The sequence below is a fragment of the Triturus cristatus genome, chromosome 6 (genome assembly GCF_964204655.1).
Source record: "Triturus cristatus chromosome 6, aTriCri1.1, whole genome shotgun sequence".
Classification (NCBI taxonomy): domain Eukaryota; kingdom Metazoa; phylum Chordata; class Amphibia; order Caudata; family Salamandridae; genus Triturus; species Triturus cristatus.
Window position 1 is genome coordinate 147460095 of NC_140589.1, and position 20901 is coordinate 147480995.

General features: G+C 45.7%; 1 protein-coding gene across 1 annotated transcript in view; it reads left to right on the forward strand.

Moving 5' to 3' along the window:
• The window catches only part of WDR43 (WD repeat domain 43), a 366881-nt gene that overhangs the window by 91331 nt on the left and 254649 nt on the right, over positions 1-20901 (forward strand). Inside the window, exon 4 of the mRNA XM_085610376.1 lies at positions 11479-11599. Within this exon, the coding sequence (XP_085466502.1) occupies positions 11479-11599 (121 nt within the window). The remainder of the gene's footprint in view (positions 1-11478; positions 11600-20901) is intronic.

Here is a 20901-nt window from a genome sequence, read left to right on the forward strand (position 1 = left end):
GCGAGAGTCCTTAACCCTAGAATTGAAAAAAAATATAGGCCAGCTCCTGTCGACCCTGCCTACATAAGAGGACAGTTGCCTTTAGACTCATTGGTGGGTCCAATGCTCGAAAGAGAGCCAACTCGCAGACAACGGGTGATGCTCCTCCCCCAGACAAAGAGTCTAAGGTCTTGGAAACATCAGGAAAGAGGGTTGCTGCACAGGCAGCTAACATCTGGAGAATTGCCAACACTCAGGCACTTCTGGCTAGATACGATAGGGCACATTATGATACCCTAGAGACACTGCTACAGCACTTCCCAGATCAGTAAAAAGAAGGAGCAGAATCCCTAATTACAGAAGGGAAGCTTATCAGCAACGCTTCCATTAAGTGCGCTCTTGACGCAGCTGACACTGCAGCTAGGGCTATTAACACCAGCGTCATGTTAAGACGGCATGCTTGGTTAAGAATCTCGGGATTCAAACCAGAAATACAAACAACTATACTTAATCAACCTGTCAACCCTAACTCCCTCTTTGGCCCCGAAGTTGACACCACCCTAGAAAAACTCAAAGGATACGGAGACTGCAATGTCTATGGGGGCTCTGCAATCACAGCAGTTTCGGAGTGGGTCCTTTCGTCGCTCCAGCAACAGAGGACCATCAAAAAGCCAAAACTCCCAACAGTCGCAGTACACTAAAGGAGTACACCGACCACCTATAATAAAAATAATAGAGGTGGATACCGTGGAAACAACGTCAAAGGCAGAGGCCGTGGAAACAGCTCCAGGTCCTCCGCCACCAACAAACAGTGACGCCTTGTCCCTGCCCCCCGACCACGTAACACCTGTCGGGGGGAGACTCCAACAGGTCCTGCCAGTCTGGGAATCCATTACTACAGACAGGTGGGTGAGAAATTATCCAGTACGGTTATTGTCTGAAGTTCACGTCCACTCCACCCAACATACCACCAAGACACCATCATATGTCCGCAGAGCACTTGCACTTATTCCAACAAGAAGTTCTCAGTATGCTCCAAAAAGGAGCCATAGAACTCGTGCCTGCAAAGGAACGAGGATCAGGGGTGTACTCGCTGTATTTTCTGATCCCCAAAAAGGATGGATCTCTCAGACCTATACTAGATCTAAGACCTCTAAACCGTTACATTCTGTCAGAGCATTTTCACATGCTCACTCTGCAACAAGTACTACCGTTGCTCAGTCAGGGAGACTTTCTCGCAACATTAGACCTCAAAGATGCGCATTTCCATATACCCATACACCCCTCACACAAAGTATCTCAGGTTCACTGTTCTCAATCAGCATTACCAGTTCAAAGTCCTCCCTCTCGGGGTAACTACGGCACCCAGAGTTTTCACCAAGTGCCTGGCTACAGTGGCGGCACACTTAAGGAGACAACACATACATGTCTATCCTTATCTGGACGACTGGCTTGTCCAGGGAAAGTCGGACCAGCACTGTGCCAGCCACATGTCCCACACCATTCACCTTCTTCACAGCCTGGGCTTCTCACTGAATTATCCAAAGTCCCACCTTCAACCCAACCACGTACAGCAGTACCTAGGCGCAACCATAGACACTCTGGCAGCCACGGCACAACCAACTTCAAGCAGGATCAACAGCATTCAGTTGCTCATAAAGAAATTCAAACCTCAACACTCACTCCCAGCAAGAGTGTTTATGCAGTTGATAGGCATGATGGCCTCCTGCATCTTCATAGTCCCGCACGCAAGATTACATATGCGCCCGCTTCAGGAGTGCTTGGCACGTCAGTGGAATCGGGCCCACGGACAATTAAAAGACCTAGTGTTGGTGAGCGGTCGGGCATACAACTCTCTGCATTGGTGGAATCCACAAAACCTTTGCACGGGCCGACCGTTCCAGGAGCCTGTTCCACAAATCATACTGACGGCGGACGCGTCTCTCCAGGGATGGGGAGCTCATGTACTCAATCACACAGTGCAGGGACTATGGACGACACAGCAAAAGAAGATGCACATCAACCTTCTGGAACTGATGGCAATCTTCCTAGCCATGAAAGCATTCAAAATGCACCTGTGCAACAAAGTCGTGTTGATCCGAACAGACAACATGACTGCCATGTACTACATACAGAAGCAGGGGGGAACACTCTCGCCACAGTTGTCTCATCTGGCTCAGAGCATGTGGAAGTGGGCCATTCAGAGGAACATCTTCCTCATGGCGGAACACCTCCCAGGCAAAGACAACCAGATGGCAGACCTGCTCAGCAGACACAGCCACCAGATGCACGAGTGGGAAATACATCCATCAGTACTCCAACCGTACTTCCAGCAGTGGGGTCATCCAGAGATAGACCTATTCGCCACAAGGGAAAACGCAAAATGCCAAAACTTTGCCGCCAGGTTTTCGCATCCACAGTCGCAGAGCAATGCAATATGGATGAACTGGTCAGGCAGATTTGCGTACGCTTTTCCCCCAGCGCCGTTAATACCGCTGGTGGCGCGCTAACTCAAGCAACACTCGATGACGCTCATCCTGGTTGCTCCAACGTGGGCACGTCAGCCATGGTACACCACGTTTCTGGAACTCTCCGTGGTACCGCATCAAAGGCTACTGCTCACACCCACACTTTTAACGCAGAGCCATGGCGAGATTCAGCACCCAGATCCGCAACAGCTGAACCTGGCGATCTGGCTCCTGAGATCTTAGAATTTGGCTACCTAAACTTGCCTCCAGAATGTATGAATATCATCAAGGAGGCACGGAGACCCACTACCAGAGCCTGCTACGCGGCTAAGTGGAAAAGATTGGTCATTTATTGTAAAAATAATGGCATCAATCCGCTGGATGCATCAACGCAAAACATTATCTGTTATCTATTACACTTATACCGATGCAATCTAGCATACCATGCCATCCGTATACATTTGACCGCACTGGCAGCTTACCTTCAGAATAGGCAGCACCTCTCTCTGTTCAAAGTGCCTGCCATCAAAGCTTTCTTGGAGGGACTCAGGCGTGTGATTCCTCCACGACACCCTCCTTCACCAGTCTGGAACCTAAATGTGGTCCTCACCAGACTGATGGGACGACCTTTTGAACCTCTACACTCCTGTGAGATTCAATTTCTAACATGGAAAGTAGCTTTCCTAGTTGCCATTACTTCCCTAAGACGAGTTAGTGAACTTCAGGCACTAACCATTCAAGAGCCATTTATACAGGTTCATGCAAACAAACGCACCAACCCTACTTTCATGCCCAAGGTAATCTCGCAGTTCCATATGAACCAATCCATAGAACTGCCCGTGTTTTATCCTAATCCTGAAAATGTAGCAGAGAGAATGCTCCACACACTTGATATCAAAAGGGCTCTCCTGTACTATATTGACAGAACACAGACTTTCAGGAAGACAAAACAACTGTTTGTTGCCTTTTCTCCACAGCACAAAGGCAACCCCATTTCCAAAGCAGGAATAGCTAGGTGGATCGTTAAGTGTATACAGATTTGCTATGAAAAAGCTAAGCGCACACTAACAATTCCTCCAAGAGCCCACTCTACACGAAAGTTAGGGGCCTCCATGGCTTTCCTGGGAAATATTCCTTTAGAGGAGATATGTAGAGCAGCCACATGGTCCACTATACATACATTTACCAAGCACTACTGTGTAGATGTACACTCAAGACAGCAGGCAGCTGTAGGACAGGCTGTTCTCAAAACTCTTTTTCAGACTGCTGCAGCTGGCACGGGAAGCCTCCGCTAAATGGAGGGACTGCTATATAATCTATGCACAGATATGAATTCAGCAGCCCACATGCCTCGAACCGAATATGCTACTTACCAGTATGCATCTGTTCTTGGCATGTAGGGCTGCTGACATTCATATCGCCCACCCTCCTCCCCGGCGCCTGTAGCAGCTGTAGCATTCAGTAATTACTAGTTAGCATGGTCATCATTCACTGTATTACACTCCATCTATGCCACAATGGCGAAAAACAATCGAAGGATGGAGGGGATGCCCATGCGCACTGTAGTCCAGGGGAGGAGCCACCTATCTCGTGATACTTCGAAGACTCTTCCAGGACAACAATGTGCAATCATCCGGACCCAACACTAGGCAGCGATCTATGCACAGATATGAATGTCAGCAGCCCTACATGCCAAGAACAGATGCATACTGGTAAGTAGCATATTCGATCCCTAGCTTAGAGGCATCAGTCTGCACTATGAACTGCTTGGCATAATCTGGAGCTTTTAGAATTGGTGGGGGCATACCATGCAAGAAAGATTGCACTTTCTCACAGAGAGGGTCTCAGTCAGTTTAGGGATCGTACATTTCTTCAAACACTGTTTTCTGTGCTTTTTTTTTGGAGCACAAGACCAATATATAGGGGTTTTGTATTACTTCTAGCTTGCACTGTCTCCTCTGAACGGAGATGTGTCACACCCATATGCTTTGGGCAGATGGTGTAACAGATAATGTAGGTGAGCACACACTCTGAAATATCCAGCAGGACGCCCCTCAAGAGCTCAGCCACACACCATCGGCATGTAGACGGCGGGAGATCTGTGAAGGGTCATCTTTTTCTCAATTATGTAACTTATAAGGGCACCAGCAGCGGGTCAGCGTACATTTTGAACCCAAACACTAATGGTCAGGGAACAAACAAAAACAGAGCCAGCCTGAAAACAAAAACGTCAAGAACCTGCTGGGATGTTATTGTAACTGGAATTTATATAGCGTTTACTCACTCTGGCGAGGCGTCGAAGCACTGTTCGGCGAGAAGTGATAAGCTATAATTCTTCTGGTGGCGCGGCGTTAGGCATGGCCCAGGCTTGAAGGGGCAGCTAGACAAGACAAGCCCACGCCAGAACTGATGTGTTCCTCGCTGCGTTTCATCATCTGCGTCTGCCTGTTGAACCCTATGTTGGCTCGTCTGCTACGGGCTCCCGGATCATAGGTGGACGCTTCTATGTGCAAAATGGGGGTGTACTTGACACTCAGGCCAGTGCCTCTGCAGGACTGAGGTGGATTTAAGGATGTGCCAAGCTTTTAATCACAAACTCAGTTTCCCCAATTATGTGTAGCGAACATGCAGCAAGGCGGAAGAGACGCTGTGCGCGAGCAAAAGAGCCACCGCGCGCTAGCAAAATATCCAGTCTGGGTGGGCGGGGGCCAAAAGGAGACAAGGTGGGAACAAACGAGCCTCACTACTCATCAAAATCGAGCGTTTAACATAAAGTGTGACGCGCGCCAATGAAAAGCAGGGGCGGAGCTTCAACCCCTCTTCCGAAAGCAACCTGACCATAGATCTCAGAGCGAGCAGCGCATTGTCTGCGACGCTAGGCAAGACCTAAATATTAAAGGAGTGAGCCTTAAGTACATTGAATACTCTTCCCTGCAGATCCTTACTATAGAGAAACAGTATGGAATCTTCTACAGCGTTTGAGCAAGCCGAGCTTAAATGTGCTCTATACAGTAAGTTCAGCTTAACCAGTGTTCTTATGGTCCACACAGCCAAGGTGGCCAGCTTTGCCTGTAAGCAACTATGCTTATCTTCCACTTAAGATGTAAACTATACCTGAATGTGTCCCAAGATGTGTAGCAGCCCTGTGGACCCCTAAGGGCGGAAAGAAAACGGGGAGTGAACAGAATTTGACAGCGTTTGAATCTTTGATCACCCAATTGTAGGGGCTGGCCATCGAGTCAAAAGGGCATCGGGAATGTAAAATGAAGCAAGCATAACTACCAGTCAATCATTTTAGCCAGTTCCTGGTTAACTTAATTTACATGCCCTCATTTCTGGTTACTTAGATACTGTGATGGATGATTGCAAACTACGCTCTTGCGTGTGAAGGCGTATCCCATGGAGATGTAAACCCATTCTAAGCAGACTTATATTTGAGCTCACGTTTAGTGGGCAGTTCAGTCGGTAAGATACATTTGTTCGGATTTTTTACATGAAGAAGTAAACAAGGTGCTAGATCGGTGTTTCCAAAACTGTGTCGGGACCTGATTTTGGGTGGGTCGTTAAAGTCCTGGTCTATATGGAAGTAAATACTATTAGATCTGTTTATGAAGCAGTGCTCAGCATTGTCTGTTTATTTTTAAACAAAACCTTTGCAAGTATTCCTAAGTAACACTCGGAGTGAAAATTCTAGGATGTTACTGATGCTTTTTTTTCTACTTCAGAGCTTTTATATGTGGTCGTATACAATCATACCATTTGTGTATGACTTTCACACACAAATGAAGAAATATGGGCCAGATCTGCTGACGTAAGGTCTGGGGAACCAGATGCGAGTCCTGGCATTGTTTCAACATCCTTTGTTTCTGGGCGAATCACTTATTCCCCAGTGCTTATAATAAAATGAATCTGACCATGTGTATTGTAAAGTGGTACTAGTGTCGAGCTACAATGCCCTTAGGGTGTGTTCGTGCTATATAAAACTGAAAAATATAGAGTCTAAAATGCAGTGCTGGGCCTTGTAACACAAAATAGTCCAATGATTGCAGGTCTTACTTTCAGGAACCGTTTTGTCGGATATATTTATTTCAGTGCTTGACTTCAGGGGACATTATTTCATATTTTATCTTTTACATTGTCAATTACTGCATATGCTTTGTTTGCTGACCCATGACCACCGGTAAAACCCATCCTTTGCTGACCTTACATCTTCTAAACATCATCAATCCCTGCCCCCTAAGATCCCTCACTACAGCTAAACTACACTCATCCCTGAAGCCTAAAAGCCCTTTCTACATCAAATACTCCAATATCCCTGAACCGTAAAATCACTCACTACCCTAACTACACCCATTCCTGAACACTGAAAATCCCCTTTCTATGCCTAACCCCCCATTCCATACCCCTTAAAACATCTCAGCACACCCAAAATTCACCCATCCCTGAACCCTAAAAAACCCTCACCGCACTTTAACGCAAGCTTTCTCCATGATCCCTAAGAACTCCTTATCACCCTAAACTATGTATCCCTGAGCCCTAAAAACCCTTTCTACATCTAATTGCCTCCCATTTCTGAATCCTTAAAACCCCATCCTGAACCCCAAACTCCACCCCATCCTGAACCCTAAACTCCACCCAAACATTACCCATTCCTGAACCAAAACCCCCACAGTAATCCTAAACTGTTCCCAAGTTTAATGTAATGTTGGATTTTTCTCAAATTATTTTTCCGTTAAAATGTTCACCTTAATTTTCGATGTTTTTTTTTTGTATTCCTTTAAAATTCTTTCCTTAAAATATTTTATTTTAGTGTTTGGTTTCCCCCAAATTGGTTTCTCAGTTTTCGATTTACATTAACTCTCACACATCACTGCAGGGTTTCTGAAATTTGCTAAAACCACGGTCCAGTGCATTTCACCATCTGCCACCTTTATGGGCAGATCAGTATCTTGGTCATAGTTAGATATTGAAGGTCATGGTTGTGATACTTAAAAATAATAATTGCTTTTATATTTAAAAACCTTCAATTAAAGCTAGGCGGATCACAGACGTTTGTTAAAAAAAATAGGTCATAGCTCTAAGTGTGGGAAGCACTGTGCTAGATCATTCATTTGGAGTGTAAATAATAATAGGATTTCTTTACTACAAAAACCCTCCAGCGTTTCTCTTATTTTCTCAATGAGACAGTGAAACCTCTATCGTGGCAAAGTCATGGCCACAGTCTATTGAGTCTTGTGTAAAGCAGACATTCCCTGTTCCCTTGCCAATATAGTAGTCTTACGGTTCACTAAGCTCCCAGTCTGAAAGGAAGAGACCCCAGATTTGGTCAAAACCATCTAGATAGCCAGCAATTTTATATATTCCATGTTCAAAGTGGGTTATCTATGTAAGTTACAACAGCTATTTGTGCATTGTGGGCACGGAAAAGCCGTACATCCGTGATGTAGGATGGACTATTGGTCTTCACTCCATGATGTAGCTACCTACTTGTCAGTGTGTAGACAGCGCTGATATTTTTGCGCTATCACATAACATTGCTAGTTGTGCTAATTAGGGGATATTAACCTCACTAATTAGTGATAGTCTATTCCATACAACTGTCCATTGTGTGTGGAGCCGAACCACCCTAAAAATATGTAGTAGATTGCATTCCCCTTCGCCGCATCTTCTGCAGTTCAAGTAGCCAGGAATTTTGTCTTTGTGTAGTTTGTGTGTGGACCAGCACCAGTTACTTAGTACCTTGACATTCAGGAACTTCAGTTTAGATTACCTAACAAACCTGTGATGGTCCTGTAATGGGACCACCAGTCATCTGTGTAGTACTAAAGTCTCGCTACTGTCTGTCAATGCAATCATTTTGGGTAGGTTTCGAAGACCGCTCTATAATAATAGAACTATGTAGGCCAGACAGCAGACCATGATGATGGTCCCATATTTTGAGGAAGTTCATAAAAGTATATAGACTTTGCAGACTATGTATATGTTGACTGTGTTGCTGACAGCCCAGATAATCCAGACTGTTATGCCTGCAGGGATTGAAAAGGTTTGCAAGAGCAATCAATTAAGTGTTGGTCCAATAAAAATTTGATACTACTATGTCTATGTGCAAGGGAATGTAACTGAAGTTGCCTCTCTGAGGTCACTAGAGGTTATTTGGAACTATAGTTTCTAGGGGCTCTTAGTGTGGATTTATTCATACTCCATACATGTGCCCTTCGGCTGCTTTACCGATTGGGCACACTGTCCCACACTGCACTTCAGCACACCCTTAAGTGTGTGTGCCTGGAGCAGTCTGGGACAATACTCCCTATTACAGTGTATGCACTATTTTGAATATGCTAATGACAGGAAGACTGACTGTTTGTTTGAAGCTGCATGTCTGCCTTTTACTGCAGGTAGCAACATGGTCTCCATTTCTAAGTGGGGGGCAAAGACCCCTCCCTGCATGCATGTTGGTCGGTGGGCCCATGTGCATTCTCAAAAAGGGTGTCCTCCAGGGGCACATTGATTGTGCCACTTCTCTGTGATGCAGTCAGTGCGCCTCCTGACAAACTGTTTGCCTCTGTGCCTGCATCTTCGGAATGGCACGGGTGCAAAATATTTGTTTGCTTAGGCCTACACCCCATGCAAATGAGGGCCCAGTTTACTCAGTATTGTGCCAGCACACGTTTACTACAGACGCAATCCAGTTTATGGAAGGGACTGAGCAAACCCAAGGAGATGATGGACGGAGCGCTGAAACTTTTCAGACACTCACCCCCAGTCACAGATCTGGGTTGAATCAGTCATTCTTTAGCTCACTTGCCACCCCAGTTCAGACACAGCTATATGCAAATCAGTCTTGACCCTGTGCCTCATGGGAACAGTCCAGCCCGAACTTCCAAGCCATGTCTTCACTGGACCGAAAACAAGCATTCTGAGACCGGTTTCCGGCTAACATCCTTCATCAGCCAGTACCCCCCCCCCCCCCCCCCCCCTTTCCTGCATTCCCAACCCCCCACTTTGACAATATTTAGAATACAGCCCCTGCTGTCAATTTGTGCTACCAGTTTTTTTTTGTATTATATCTGGTGGCCACTGTAATTTTGATGGGCTGTATTCTTCTCGACATTGACAGTTTAAGAAGAGTGAATTTTATGAAGTCTTCGTTATCAAGGGAACCAATTTGTTTTCCACTCGCTTATTAATGTGGACACAGAAGTATTCGAAACCCCTAGGAACTCCATTGCGTACCATATCCTCAGATTGTGACTCTGGTAGCAACGCTATACATTGGTAGTGCTTCACATTAACCTGTTTAATCTTATAGACAGATTAATTGCCAAACAAGTGGACCCTTGGCTTCACAGTTGGAATTGAGGCAATCTTGGTGAGTGAGTATATTGTCCACATACAAAAGCACTTTGATCTGGCCAGAAACTGTATTGATCCCATGGATTTCGTCTTATTGGCAAATGACAGTTGAGTCTTTCCAGGGTAAAAAGGAACAAGGGTATAATTGGGGCATCCCTGTGGAGTGCCACGCCTAACCATTATTGGTTTAGATAGGAACCTGCTGCAGTTAATGTTAGTAATCACGCTTTCATACTGCAGAGTCTTGTTATATAGTTGTGCCCGAGATCAGTACTCTTACAGATAAGGAATAGAGAGCCCCATCTGTTTAAATCCTATTCAGCATCCAGTGAGAGTCAAAGCTCTGTTTTCCATAGGAGATGTAACAGTCTTGAGGTGGTTCTTGGGCAAACGTCCTTTTACAAACCCATCCTTGTGAGGTACAAACAAATGATGGTGTGACTGGGGAGACTTGTCACAGATTTTAGCCAGGATCTTCACATTATTAAAGATATTTAATGATGGTGAGGGCAGTCGGGTGGATCCTTTCCTTGCTGCATATTCTTTTTTTTGTCATTTGGAATATGCCTAAAGGTCCTTGCCTTTGTCACTTTTGCCCCCCAAAAAACGTTTAGTATTACTTTCTCTTTACTCCTTATTTCTGTGTGTCTATTGTACCCTTTTTCCTTAAATGTATTTTTTTTAAATTGTATGCTGTGCCCCTTTTCTCCATAGTTTCTTTTTCCTCCCCTTTCATTTGGTATTTTTCTTTACTGTATTTTTTTTATAAATGCGATCCCATCATGCCTCTTTCCCTCTGTTTTTTGTTTTTCCATTTTTCATAGTCGTTTTCTTTCGTCACGTTTTATATTTAAACTTTTGTTTTAGAAGCAAAGCATTAGAAGCAACACACCTATGTGAATTGTTGAAGTAAAATTTACTTGAATGTAGTAAACACATTAGTTTCTAGCCTACTCTTGTCATATATTTGGGGCCTTGTAGCTGAAAATGATGCAGCCCATATTAAAACATGGTGTAAAATGCTTCATCAGTCCCAATGCTTTGGGATGTGACTGATTCGGTTTTCTTGTAAAACTTGAACAGAATAAGACTAAGAAACACAGTAATGGCGTAGCAGGCTGTAGGTCCTAGAGAATTGGGAGGGGGGGGGGGGGGGGGAGAGAAAGGAGAAATCAATATGAGTAACTTAGAGGAAAATAACCGTAGCCATTAAACTGTCACACTAGTTAAGTAACATTTTTCACTGCAAAGAAAAAGTGTTTGAAGATCTAATGTATTTATACCTTCATTGCCCTACTTCAGCCACCTTTTGTTCATCTTGCACAAAATTAGGTAAAACAGTTATATACATCACTTTATACTCTTGTTTCCAACATATTTTGCCCATATGCCTATGGTGTATTATTCATTAAAAGTTTAATTGATACACATTGAATCATTATCCTGAAATTCTTTCATTTACCATTCTTTCATGGATCCACATTTAGCATCCCTGGATTAAACACGAGCAATAATGCAGTCCTTTAAAAGCACATATCTGTCAAACTCTTTGACTGGATTTGTCACTTTACCAGCTGCATTCCCACATTCTTGTATATGATTTGCTAATTAAAGAAAACATGCTTTTAATAGCGGTAAATCACTCTAACATTTTTCTTCATTTTGTTTCCTCAAACAGCAAATGGAAAGGTGATAACAGCAGTGTTAACTGTTTGTGTATCAGCCCAGATGGAAAAATGTTGCTTTCGGCTGGTCGAACAATTAAACTGTGGGATTTGGAGACCAAAGAAGTCTACAGAGTATGTTTCCACTGCTAAGCATTTCTGTTTCCGACAAGTCTTAACACTACAGATATTCAGTAGTGTTGCAGATCAGCCTGATGTGGTTCAATAAATGTGTTGAGCTAAAACGCCAAGTGTAGCAACTGTTTCATTCAGGGTAGTTTCCCTGTGTTCAGTCAGTCATTTGATGATGAGACTAGCCGCTGCTAAACAGACAGCAATTCAAGAGTTAGTTGAGGGACTAACCATTACCGTAAGTTAGAAAGACTTTTCCTGGAACAGTAGGTACTGTTGAGGTTGTACAGCTCCTAAGGTCTGCGGTTCCTGGCTTTCCCTTAACATTTTTATATTGGCAGTTGAGGAACAACTAAAGTCTATTGGCCATTCTCTGGGTTGGGACTATAGTATTACAGAACTGGGCCAGTAAACACATTGTTTATTAAATTAGATCTTCCCAGTGTAAAGTGTGTTCCAGTGTGATTTTTTTCCTTTAATTTCTTTAAACCGAATAAACGTAAGCAAATAAAACGTTGCCATTGGATTGCTTTGTTTTCTTTGTAAAAAATGTTTTTGAAAAAGAATTTTGATAATGTAAATGTGTAACCCATGATGTAAATTAGTAGCGTTCCTTTTTTCTTCTGTTTGAATCAGTCAGCACTTGTTTTATTACACGTTACTTCTGTCATGCAATTCACATGTCCTGTTAAAGGATCCGAATACAAGAAAATCCTTTTTCTAGTGCATCCTATTAGTCAAGAGGAACAACGCTCTCTAGGTCCACCGTGATTCTGAATCATAAATACAGTTGCGTAGCCCCAAATCCATCTGTTCATGCAGGGTTTCAAACCTTCAGATTTTGAAGTCTTGCTCCTTTAGAAATGATATCCTCTGCAGCCTGGATGGGCGCTCCATTTTTGTTTCAGTAAACCAGTGCAGAATTCAGGGTCACAGCAATACAGTTGTAAATGACGTCCCTTTTTAAGATAAGTCCTGGGAGCGACCTCCACCACCTTTGAGGAAAATGAAGTACCCGGACACTTTTTGGGTAAGGTGTATAAAGCACCATCTTCAAATGCCTGGTGTTATGAAAGTATCTCCTGCTTCAGTTTAATTATTTGGTGGGAAATCATGAGTGTTCGCTCTCTGCTGCCTAGATTACAAATACGTAGTATTCACTTGAGTGCCTAAAAAATAAATTTCACAGGATCCGGAAACAAGCATTCAGACTTTGCATGAACCCTTGACAGATAGTTGATATGCAACTGGCCTAGAAAGCAAACCACTGGTTCCCAGTGAAGCAAAGAATCAATTAAAAAACTTTCTGGCCACCTTCACAACAAAGCAGCCTGTCCTGCACATTTTTAAAGGTTAAACAGTGGCCTGAAACAATCCACCATCCCATTCTTCGATCCTGTTATAAAATACTAATTTGTTTTGTTCTTTGTATGAAACTTTCTTACAGTTTTGCACTTGCTAAAATCCAAATTTCAGTACTCCTTCTACTAAGGCCAGGGTTTGCCATGTGGCTTTCAAGTTGTACATTCTTAGGGGAAAGATCACTTTACCTTCAGTAAGCATGGTTGATTAAATGACATCCCTGGTTGACTTGGTTTGATTAGGCGTCTCTTCGCAGTCTTCCAAGTTCAGATATGTGCAATCTCCTTTTAATGTTTACTTCATGTGGGAATCTGAGACCATGATTTAGGTAATCTATTTAACTTTCAATCCCTTCAAATACTGACTGTTTGTAGCCATCATCTATTTACATCCTGTTAATAGCTTAAATGTTCTGTGATACAATATGTCTTAACCAACGTTTCTGCCTTCTACAAAACTCATAAATATAATACATGCTAGGAAGACAGCTGGTTTAACCTGACCTATCAAATAGTTGTGTGAATGCTAGAGGGAAAGAACATTGTGAGGATTGTAAAGCAGTCTTTAAAAACCTTTTGATAACATCACGCCACATAAGCAGTTTCACTGCATTTGTGGATATAGATAAACTTGGTAACTGAAATATTGTAAAGAGTGAGGAGTTTTATTTATATTTGCCTTTCTTCACTCTCCACTTCATGACTGGTTCAGAGGTTTACTACAGCAGCCCTAATTATACTTCCTTTCTTACTGTGACTTTTAATCTTCGTCCCCACGTAATTTCACATCTAGTGAGTCCTTATGCTGCTTGTCATTGAGTTCCAAGCTTCCAACAGGTTATTCCATAGCCATAGAATGCAACACGTGCATTCGGGGATGTGGGCGATGCACAGAATGAAAGATTTCCTAGCTAACGTAAAGGAAAGTTTGTTCTTTTAAGGACTCGGAGGCGAGGATTATGCCTTCTTTCTTCACTTTATTACTGGCAGCCATTCAAAACAAACCAGACTACATTTCCCATGAACCCTGGGAAAACATGTAGTTAAAACAAATGTCCAATGAGAACAGTCCTGAGTGCACCAATGAGGGTCCTCAGGCTCCAGATAGTCCTTCCTCCCAGGTTCCTCTTCCTCTTTCTGAGCGCGAAGACAGACGATAATCCAGACCTCAAGCATCCTGTTTAGAGTCTGAACCTACGAGGACAAAGGGAGCTATCAATTCACAGAAAGAAATGATGTGAACAGCAAAAACAGCAGGCGAAACGGCCATCTTAACTGTAGTCAAAGCATACACAGATGCAACCTAAACAAACCGGGATGTGTGAAAACATGTAAGAACCCAATAATCAACACAGCCCCAGTAAAATGGAAAAAACATAAAACCATTTCCTTTCCACCATACGGGGAGGGGCATCCTGGAAGCGATCCCTGGGGTGTGATAATCCTCGCCTCCGAGTCCTTAATAGAATTGAAACTTTCCGTTACGTTAGCTAGGAAGTTTTTCATTCTATGTCAGGACTGGAGGCGAGGATTATGCTAGGTTAAAGCTTGCTCACGAGGTGAGCAATACCCAGCACCGGCTTGAAATAGAACCTCTTGAAGGTGGAGTCCGAAGACCAATCTGCTGCATTGAGGATATCCTCCAAACGGGCACCCAAGCCTAATGCTTTAGAAGCCATTGCACCTCTAGTTGAGTGTGCACTACAGTCTCGGAGGCTGATGCCAGCTTTCTGCATAACCCACCGCACCCAACTGGCAATGGTAGGAGAAGAGACCGCTTTAAAGGGCTTGCGGAGAGCAATGAGGAGTTGTCGCTTGCCCGGAGGGTGAAATTCTTCTGTCATTTCCTTGTACGCCTTTAGACAGCGAGCAACACACAATTTGGGAGAATCTGGAAATTCCATGTATGAAATCACCCAGGTGTGGCACTTGGTGCGCCGGTGTAAGGTAAAGGTCACCCCAGAGGGGGAAAACACCCTGGAAGTGATGTCAAGAGCTGACGTCTGACACACGACGTCTGCAAGAGATCAGATACAGCAGCATAGCCAACTTGGCCGAAAGCTCCTTCCTTGAGAGAAACCTGTTAGGTTGCCAGGACAGCGAAAGATTAAGAACGTGGTTCACTTCCCAAAGGGCAGAGTAACGTGGCTCAGGAGGCAGGGACAGCCGAATGCCTCTGAGGAGCTTGCAAACCAGGGGATGTTCCCCGACTGGGGACATGTTAATGGGAACATGACCCGAAGAAATAGCAGACCGAAAGGTGTTACTAGAACGGTAAGCCAGGCCACTAGAGGCTAAGTGAGCCAAAAAGTTGAGAACAAACACTAAATCAGCGGATTGGCACCCCATCGCAAACACCAACGGGACCACCTTCCCCAGTCGGAATGATGGTACTGTCCGCCCAAGCCTTAGAGATGAGGACTTCAGCCTCTGCCGAAAGGCCTGGGACTTCCCATAGTCGCCGGTAATCTTCCACGCTACGAGATGCAACGAGTTCTGCAAGATCAGAGGATGAGGCACTCTGTCGGGATTGAGCAACAGATGAGACAGAAGGGGGAGTAGGATTGCAGAATCCCAAGAAAGTTCCAGAAGAACCGGAAACCATACTTGACACCTCTACAGGGGAGAGAGGATTACGAGGTCTATCGAGAAAGGACCCCACCGGTCGTCCAACGTCTGAAAGATGCCGGAGTCCAGTTTCCACAGGCTGGAGTCCCGGAAGTTGAGGGACTGAAAGTCCGCCACCAAATTCTCCCGACCCGGAAGATACTTCGCCGTCACAGAAACATGATGGTCCAGGCAGTACTGCCAAAAGCTGGTCGCTAGATCGGAAATGGCTTTGGACCTGGAGCCGCCCAGATGGTTGATGTAGCGTACTGCCAAAATGTCCGTCTTGAGGCGCACCGAAGACTGAATGGACTCCCGGGTCCAACAACGCACTGCGAAGGAACCCGCCAGTAGTTCCAGACAATTGATATGTAATTTGCGTTCGTCTGGACACCACAACACTCCGGTAGAAAAATCGCCGCACCTGGCTCCCCAACCCAGGTTGCTGGCGTCTGACTCTATAACCAAATCGGGGGCGGAACCGAAAATAGCGCTACTGTTCCAGGCCTCCATATGCTGAAGCCACCAGTGGATTTCCTCCTTGGCGTCTTCTGACAAAGCCACTTTGTGAGAGTAAGGGCGACCCTGTCGAAGGTGTAAGGCTTTGAGGCGTTGCAGCCTGAGATAATGCAGGGGTCCGGAAAGATCGCCTGGATGGAAGCCGAAAGCAGGCTTACTAATCTCGCCAAGTCTGAGGGACACCAGTTCCCGGGATAGGGCACGATGCAACTCGTGGCGAATCTTCGCATCTTTGCGAGGAGGAAGACTGAGAGTAGATGACCTTGAGTCTGTCACAAAACCCAGAAGGGTCAGAGACCGAGAAGGAGAGAGCATGGACTTCGCCTCGTTGATAACAAACCCCAGACCCTGGAGGAGGTCGACTGTTAACTGAAGGGGACGATGAAGTTGACTAGGACAGGCGTCCATAAGATCGTCAAGGTACACGATCATCCGAATGCCCCGAGCCCTCAGCCATTCCACCACTGGTTTGAGGACCTTGTTAAAACACCAAGGGGCCGAGGAACGGCCGAACGGGAGGGAGACCAACTCGAATGGCTGGCCACGCCAAATAAACTGGAGGAGCCTCCAATGTGGAGGAAAAATGGGAATCGGCAGGTAAGCATCTTTTAAGTCGAACCAAACCATCCAATCCACTGGACGCAGCAAATCTCTGAGAAGATGGATGCCCTCCATCTTGAAGTGACGGTAAACCAACCACTCGTTGAACTCGCTCAGATTGATGACCGGACGCTTGCCTCCATCTGGTTTGTCCACGAGGAACAGATTGCTGAAAAAACCCTAAGGGTATAAGACCGTTGGCACTATCGCCCCTTTGGACTGCAATGAGTAGACCTCTTTGTCCACTAGAACCGAATCCTGGAGTGAAAACTGAATGAGGCGGGGTCTGCGGCACTGGAAAGGAACCCCCAGGTACTCTATATGTAAGCCCTGGATCGTCTGCAGAACCCACTGATCTTCCCCCCCCCCCCCCCCCCCCCCCCCGTAACAGAAGTCCAGGCCTGGACAAAATCCCCCAGCCGCCCCCCCTATTTTTAAGAGTGAAAAAGGTAGAACACTGAAGAGGATGCAGCTCTTCGATAATCACGTCCCTTGCCACGCTTGCCTCTTGTGGGGTAAAAGTTTCCAAAGCGCGACTGGTCCTGATAGTTGTCTCTGTTGGAGCCTTGGCCTCTCGGCTGATTGTTGGCACCACGGCAGGTCGAGCGGCCCCTACCTCGACCGGCACCCCGGAAAACCCGGGGAAAGACCTTCCTGAAGGGCTGAGCTCTGTCCAAGGAAGTGAAGGTGTTGACTAACTTCCCTAATTCCTTCACGAACAGGTCGCCAAACAGCCCCCCTTTGCGCGACCGCGCCGGCCTCTGAATCAGCAAGATCCCCAAGCTTGGGGTCCACTTTGATGAGAAGGGAGTGCTGGCGTTCGGTCGAAATGGCACAGTTGGCGTTGCCCAGAAAAGCAAAGACCCTTTGGGCCCATCCAGAGAGGGTTTCAGGGGAGTTAAGTGAGCCAGAGAACTTTACTTCCTCTGCCATATCGAGAATCTTAGTTAGCGGACCCAGGACATCAAGAAGTTTTATCCTGACCGGAGCACCAGGAACGGTCTGTCCCCTTGAGGTCACGGGTGAATTTTTGGAGAAATGTTGTCATGCGGTGTCAATCTCCGGCATAAGAGCCACTTTGCCGTCCAAAGACAGACGGGGGCATACCGCCCGTAGACAGTTGCGTGCTTCCTTTTCTAAAAGCTTTCTAATGCGGGCGGTAACATATTCTGCCACCTTGTCTGCTGGGGCCCAGTCGTAAGAGCGTGGGTAAACAATCTCATCAGGATTGAACATGTCACACATCTGGCTAAGGATCTGAGGCGGAAGGATTGGAAGGGCCTGGATCGTCACTATCACCTGTGCTTTGAGGGACCAAGGGTGGAGGAACACCTGGAAGGAGCGTGGGGGAAGGGGCCCCCTGTGGTAGACTCTGCTGAGTGGCCAGGAATGCTTGCTTTAGTTTGTCAAACGCAGAGGTGGCCACACCTGCATCCCGAGGCCGTTTAGCTGGAGGGGCAGAGGAGACTGCACTGCAGAGGAAGGTAAAGCCGGTGGAGCCACTGGAAGGCTAGTTATGCACGCCAGCGCCTGGTCAATTAGCTGTGTCAACCTCTCCTCAAGGGGGGGTTTATGGCCTCCCCTACCGCTCTGAAAATGGATGCATCTACAGCGTCGTAGAACTCGTCGTTCCACTGGAGGCCGGCCAGGGCATTCTCCCTTCCATGTGACTCCTCATCATAGCCAAAATCCATGATAGCAGGAGAAAAATCAAAAAACAAACGTTCTACAATGCGGAGTTCTGGGTGACAGAAGTATCAGCATGATTGGGAGGCTGGGTGTCAGCCGAATGAAGGGCGAGAAACCTTGCAATTTAGAGAACAAAGGGGTAGACCCCCGGGCACTGGTGGCTGGGCAAAATGGTACAACCAGTTAAAACGAAAGTTGGCCTGGGAATGTGCCCACAAGTGCAAAGCACCACTACAGGACCCAGAAAAGGGCGCCATTAAGACTAATACAGACTCCACCAAGTGCCTGGTGAAGCGTGGAACAAACGCTGCGGATCAGGTCATAAATCAACACCATAGACCGATCGCGGCAATACACCAACGGTGTTCCCCTCAGGCCAACGACCCGCAACTCCGGCGCGCCGCACAGGCCCTTCAGGGTTTGAATGCGAACGCACTTAAAGACGCTCCCCGTGCACCCCCTGGCAGCGGGAGGAGCCTGGGTACACCAGACGTGCCACGTAGGGGCGAAGTGCCACAGCGGCACCCTAGCAGAGACGCTGCACTCGTCTGACAGAAAAAACTAACGAGGTAGAGGCAAAGACCCCGCGTGAAGGAAACCGCGTTGTCTCAGAAACCGACCACGCAGCCTAGAAGCAGAACCGGGCCAAGGCCCGAGGTATAAAAGAAGCGCTGCACAGCACAAAAAGCAACAAGAAAACTCTCCAATAGCGCTATAACAAGGTAATGTGTACAGCGATTAAAAAATACCACAGAGCAATCGTCAAAAGCAGAGCAAAGAAAATAGCACCTATCTTGGCTGCGCAGCAGCGAAGGAAGAGGTTCCAGGGAGGACGGACTATCTGGAGCCTGGAGGACCCTCATTGGTGCACCCAGGACTGTTCTCATTTGACATTTCTCTCTGGAAAAATTTCATGCCTGTATGCTAGAAACAGTACGCTGGCTGAAAAACAATTCTTTGCAGTTTAATTGCGAAAAAACCGAGATCCTTTGCTGTGCAGCAGGCAAAGTTCCCTGCTCTCTCCCCTCAGGATTCTGGCCCATGCCCACATAAACACCTCTGCTCCCTGTCTCGACGGTACGCAATCTCTGGGTTAGTTTTAATGATAAACTAAACCTTGAAAGCCAAGTCAACAGAATTGTGGGGGAAGTAGTTTTTCGCTTATTAGGGTCCTTCGGAAGATCCTCCCACTACTTCCATATCCGGCACGAGCACTTGTAATAAGGAGTGTCATTCTGAGTCGCCTGGACTATGGTAATGCGTTACTGCTGCAATCCCCTAGATACCTGATTGGGAGACTCCAGAGAGTCCAGACGGTAGCAGCTAAACTGGCCCTAGCCAGACCGAGACGGTCATCCACATCCCTGGCATTGACGGAGCTGCACTGGCTTCCGGTATTACAGAGGATAAAGTTCAAATCACTGTGTATCGTCTTCAAGGCCCTGCATAGGTTGGGACCGATACCGATGCAATCGAAGTTCAACTGGTATAACCCTACCCGCAGCCTTCGGTCCTCCTCGACTAGGCTGGTTAATATACCCAGGATTAAGAAAGCTAAATCAGGAGGAAGAGCCCTTAGCTATGCGGCAGCACGTCTTTGGAATAGTCTGCCAGTTGAGCTAAGACAGATACAAGATCTGATGAAGTTCATGGGAAAGATTAAAACCTGGCTTTTCCCTAGAGTGCAGGCTTAGCATATCAATTAGCTAGCTAGGAAGCAAGGTGATAGTGTTTTACTGCAGCGCCAGGATGCCCGTAGGGTTACAGTGCGCTTTACAAATATGAAATACATACATACATTTGTTTTTACTACATGTTTTCCTAGGGTTCATGGGAAATGTAGTCTTGTTGTTTGTTTTGAATGGCTGCCAGTATTAAAGTGAAGAAAGAAGGCACAATCCTCGCCTCCAGTCCTGACATAGAATTGCTTCAGTGTGTAGAATTTTGTTTGACTCCTTGTTCAGAATTTTTTTTTATAATCTCAAATCAAAATTACTTTATTTTGATGATGCCTGTGTTTCAATCATCCCATCTCAGTTTATGAATCCTAGGCAGCGTTTGCTTTACCACGTATGCTTGCGGATAATGTGGAAAGAGAAATTACAAAGCAAAGGCATTGCTTCACTCTGTTGCATGACACATTTGTTGAATAGTTGCTGGGACGTGCACTAAATTGATTTATGTTCTTCTAGAATCAAGTACTCTTGATTAGGGTTCTCGCTTTTATGACTTTATCCATATTGATTTTTTGGCCATCCTGTCGGTATTTATCCATGTTTTCTTTACACTAAATGAAGCTGTAAAATTGTATATTTCCACATTTGACTGATAAACCTACACATCCTCTGATACCTGTCCTATTTGAGCAAATTAAGCAGCCAGATACAAAACACTACACCCGCATGTGAATATTAGGAAAATATACAAATATATGTTAACATATGCCTGCATTTAATAAATCTAATCCTGTTTAACAACTCCCCATGCTGTCTGTCTCCTCAGCTGTTGGCCTGGAATTCATGGACAGCT